Source organism: Gastrolobium bilobum, unplaced genomic scaffold, assembly GCF_033153095.1.
Source record: "Gastrolobium bilobum isolate Gb01-03AN ecotype WA unplaced genomic scaffold, APGP_CSIRO_Gbil_v1 utg11339, whole genome shotgun sequence".
Lineage (NCBI taxonomy): Eukaryota > Viridiplantae > Streptophyta > Magnoliopsida > Fabales > Fabaceae > Gastrolobium > Gastrolobium bilobum.
In genome coordinates, this window is record NW_026897528.1 from 339572 (window position 1) to 344959 (window position 5388).

Here is a 5388-nt window from a genome sequence, read left to right on the forward strand (position 1 = left end):
TGATGATATGCTTAGAAGGCAACGTCTAAATGCACACAGAACAATCTATTTATACATAATGAAGCAAGAAAAAAAAGTACTTTCAGGTTCCTTTTTCCCAAGTCTCGTTCCATGTCCCTCTATTTAAAACCTGATAACTTGAGAAGAATATACTTCTCTCTAGTAATTTATAATAACATCTCTCTTAGTTATCAATTTGTTAAGTACTAGAGAGACAAGATCTTCAATGTCATTTGTAATGAAGTGCTTACATGCTCTCAGATGAAGAAAAAGGGCTATGGCCAAAGCCAAATGCTTTGATATGGTCTTTAAGTGACCTCTTATGCTTGAAGTCTGAACCACAAACACATAGCCAGCGCTTGCCACAGTTTTTCTCATGGGTTCGCCAATCACCCTTGACAGCCAAAGGCTTCCCACACTTGCGACATGTAAAGGGTTTCGCACCATGCTTCCTCTTGTAGTGTGTTTGCAGTGTCCTAAAATCCTTCAAAGGCTTGGCTCTTGGGTGCTCAATGTTGTTCTTGCATCCTATTGAGCAACAATAGCATGGAATGTCTAACAAGGGTCGTGGATGAGTTCGTTTCAGTGAGTCTGGTCCTCTACGATACTGTGATCCATGTCCCCACATATGCATCTGCCACAAAGTTAACCCTGAGCTCAGTAACATTTTATATAGACTAAGACTATAGGATTGTTGAGAAGACTACACTTAAAGATGTGTATATCACTCAAAATCTCAATAATTGAACGTGAAAAACTTCAGTTTAGAGATTTCTGGCTAAGTGCCAATGTGTACCAGAGGTTCTGATGAATGAATTAAAATAAGAAAGAACTGCACCTGAAGGTTGTTGTAACGATTAAAGGTTTTGAGGCAGACAGGACAAGAGAAATGGCTGAATCCAATGAGGATCTGCTCTTGAGTTGGTATCCAGTAATTGTGAGGAACTTGAGGTGCTGCATTCACAAATCCATTATTATTGGTGGAGCCACTTGAATTGTCAGGGAGGCCTATGTGTAAGGCCACTGTGACATCTTCTGCTTGAGTACTATGGCATGGTTTTGGATTTTGGTTTGTTAGTAAACTTTCTTGTGGTGCTGAACCAAGGAAGCTGCTTAGCAGAGGTAGAGCCTGAAGCTGATTTTGATTCATGTCAAGTTAAAGAATGATATTATTGATATAATTTGCATGTGAATGAGGCAGGGTATAATAGCTACATATATAATTTATAATATACATCCGAGGGTCCATGGTTTCGTTTTCTTTTTCTCTTTTTTTTTTTTTTTTTTTTTTTTTGGTAATGAAAAATTATCAGGGCAATGCAAGTTAGATTTTATCGGATTTTGGGACTTCAATAACGACTAGAGCCATAATAGATAAATTGGCAGCTAATAGAACTTGGAAAAGAGGAGTAGTGAAAGAAATGGTGTGATAGGTGGCCGGAGAATATTACAGTTGAATGAAAAGAGCCTTTGTTGAGGGGGTCATAATTTTCTCCTGTATGTCTACTTTGCCTATTTTTGGCTTAGATAAGATATACCTTAAATTCTGTGGCCCATGGCCCTCAAATGTAGAAAGAATTGCATAGCAGTGGGTTTAAAATCGAGGGCAACGCATTTTGCACTGTCAGACACATTCAAAAATCCTTCATAGGCTTAGCTCTTTATTAACTTAACACTTAAATCAAACTCTAACCACTTTTTACGGTGATTTTCGTGCACATAACTTTGAAGATTTAACTAATGAGGTTATTATTAAATAATTAGAGTTCTTATCAACTGCATCTGTAATTCACATGTAACAATTCTCCTATTAGCCAAGATTCACAACCAGTGACGGTAGAAGAATATAGGTTTATGGAGGCAAAATCGGCATACCAAGAATTGTTAGACAATGACGGGCCATAAAATATTATATTTATATGACATAATACTATTAATAGTAATATATATAAAAATTATAGTTGTTTTTTATTTTAAGTATTATACAAGTTTCTCAACTACAATATTTAGTGACTCGATAACATTAAAAGGAAAAACAACAAAATTAGCAGAGCAATAATACAAACTACATATGTTATAACCATATAAGCTCGAAAACTTGCGGGTAGGAAAGTAAATGGGCTAGGCCGGCCTATAGGGGTCTACGACATAATTTATATTAGACCAGACTTGGCCTATTATAAATTGTAAAATAGAACATGCCTAAGCTTTTAAAAAACCTATTTAGAAAACAGGCTATAGGCTTTTTTTATACATGTCAGGCCTATAAGCCTAAAGACCGGCCTATATCATGTTATTTATTTAAAATATAATAAATAAAATTATTATTTTAATAATTTTGAATAATAAAATAATATTATTTTAGTTATTCTTTTAATTGCTGAATGTTTAATAAGTTTAAATAGACTAACAAGCTTAGGTCAAGGCTTTTATTTTTTAAATATAGGTCAGGTCAGACTTGTAAATATTTGGAGCCTACACAGGCTAATAGGTCAGGCCGTACCCAATATTTTTTATACAGATCTGACATATTTAAGCCAAAGCCTAACCTATTTACATTCCTACGGGGACGCTTTCCCCTACTCTCTTAAACTTAGGCCCATCCCCCCATTCATAACCACTCATTAAATCAAGTATTTTCTTTTAATTTTAAGAAATTTTGTTCATGCATCCTTGTCATCACGAAGTTTAAAGTTAAGTTTTACAAAAAAGAAAACCAAAGAAAATGGGAACAATGATTAAAATGTCTTTTTTTGGCAAAAAAATTTATCCAAATGTCACGCGAACAGTACTTTTTACCAGAATGTCACGTGGGTGTAATTCGCTAAGCGAATTACATTCGCCAATAATTTTATGACACGTGACACACTTTTGCAGGAAAAAATTGACGTGTCATAATTCGCTACTAGTGGTAGCGAATTTGGTCTTCAATATGGCCACGTGTCACGAAATCATTGGCCACGAAATTCGCTATCAGTGGTAGCAAATTATGACACGTGGCAGTATGATAAAAAATACTATTAGCGTGGTATTTAGATAAAAAATTTAACAAAAAATGACACTTTGATCACTGTTCCAAAAAAATGTGCTAAAAGTGCAAATAAAACAGTATACATAGAAGGGAAACTAACCCTGAGCTTTACCATCTGAGCTAAGTAGGGGTGGTAAACAAGTCAGGGGCCTTTCAGGGGCCATTGGCTCGGCTCGTAAAGGCCTGAGCTCGTTTAATAAAAGCTCGTGTTGGAACCAGGCTTGGACTTGTATAAAAGCTCGTTTAATAAAAAGGCCTCAGGCTCTAATTCAGAAGCTCGGCCTTAGAGCCTCCCAGGCTAGCCTAGTATATAAATATTTATTTATACTTTTTATACTACTTGTAATAACTCTCTCTCATCAATTTATTTCACCCCATTTTATTGGTTTAACAGACTTTTTGAATGATTTTGTTCTATATTATGCTATTTGGATATATATTGAATTTATGTATATTTATGGAATTACTAGTGATGTTCTATATTATCCTTCATCCTCCTTCACACAAACAAACCCACAAAAACTCATTCGTTCCACTGTGCACTGCTCGTTTGTGTCAATTTATTTTTTATTTTATTTATTTTATTTTTATTTTTGTTGGCACTTTTTTTATAATGGGCTAAGATAATATAACATGTTATCTACCTTCTCTCACTTTAATTTTATTTATTTATTGTAGACTTTGTAAATTATTGCTGCAAATTGGAAGCTAAGGTTTCTATCTGGAAATTGATTTTTTGTGAAATTCTGTTCTCTTATTTTTATTCTTTAACATGCTAACAGGCTAAGACAGGCTTCACACAGGCTTTTATTTTTTGTAAATAAACCAGGCAACAGGCCAATATTATATTCGTAACAGGTAACAGGCTAAGGCCAGTCGGACACGTTTAAATATAGGCTTGGCCCGTTAAGATCAAAGCTCGGCTCGGCTTGGCCCGTTAACACCCGTAGAGCTAAGCATATTTTGTTCTCTTGTTTATTTTTTTCGTTTTCACTTTATTCTTTTACAATTTTTTGGCAATTTATAGTCTCTCCCCATTCAAAGTTTGTCTCAATTTAATGCTTTCGAGATCAAAATTTACCTTAAGAGGAAATACATTGATTTTCTTCTTCTTCTTTTGTTTGACACAACACAACAGCCACTCGGACAATGTAGTAAATTTCCATTAGTGAAGAATTAAATTAATTTTTTTTGAAAATAACTAAATCAAAGAAAGCAATGAGGGATTATATTATAATAGTTTCGATCTATTAAATAATTTGAAATATTATTTAATAGAAAATTTCATAAATAAAGCCAGAGAAATTATTTTCTCCTTTTACATGAAAAAATTTCATTTTCCTATAGATACAATAAGAATTGGGTCCCACTTGAATTTATTTTTCTCCACTTTCAATGGATCCCACTTATATTATGAACCTGTATGAACAAGAAATTTTCTCTTCCTCAAAAGAAATATCAAACCTTCTAACCCTTTCTTTTTAAAACTAAAAATAGGATCCCTAAATTACCAACGTACAGTTGTCTAGGAGTGTTTAAAGGGTGGAATTGATACAATAAACTCAAAAATTCAGTCCAACCCAATTGAATAGGCTCATGTTAGTTTGGGCAATCCGGTCATAATCGATCTCTATTGATTCATTTTACGTGTTCATTTTTCTGAATCTAAGACTTAATCACCTTAACTGACTTGTAAACAAAACCAAAGTTATTTGATAATTTTTGTGTGTTATGCCCTATGTTGTGCGTTTTGACCTTAAACTCTCATGTTTAGGTCACTTGTATCTCCCACATTTGAACAAGCTGAGCATGATAGTTCTTCGATCTTATCTGGTAAGAGCACACGTTCTATATCTCTTCTTCTTCTTGCACTGATTTTAAAACCTCATGGATTTTGGATTCTGGTGCAACTGATCATATGGCTTGTCGTACTGAGTTATTTTGTTCTTATCATCCTACTGTTGGTAGTCATACTATATCCGTAGCTGATGGATCCCATAAATCAGTTATTGGTTCTGGTAACATTCAAATTCAACCTTCCTTGTTTCTTAAAAATGTTCTTTATGTTCCTCAGCTTTCTACTAATCTTATCTCCACTCAAAAACTTACAACTGATTTGAATTGTTCTATCACATTTTTTCCTTCTCATTGTCTTATTCAGGATCTTACCACGAAGAAGACAATTGGAGTTGCTAATGAACAGGATGGGTTGTATCATCTCCTTCCAGACCATGCTAGCAAAAATCAGTTATTAATGACACGTCATCCTTCTATTGCAGAGTCTATGATTTGGCTCCATCACAAGCGTCTCGGGCATCCACCATTTAGTCTTTTGAAGTCTATGTTCCCCTCTCTGT

At 34.4% G+C, this 5388-nt stretch overlaps 1 protein-coding gene across 1 annotated transcript; it reads right to left on the reverse strand.

Annotated features, from left to right (window-relative positions):
* Positions 1-247: 247 nt before the first annotated feature.
* Positions 248-1188, reverse strand: LOC133307716 (protein TRANSPARENT TESTA 1-like). The gene is given in 3 exon segments (XM_061508270.1): positions 248-634; positions 839-1158; positions 1161-1188. Coding segments are annotated over 3 exon segments (735 nt in total).
* Between the last annotated feature and the right edge of the window lie 4200 nt (positions 1189-5388).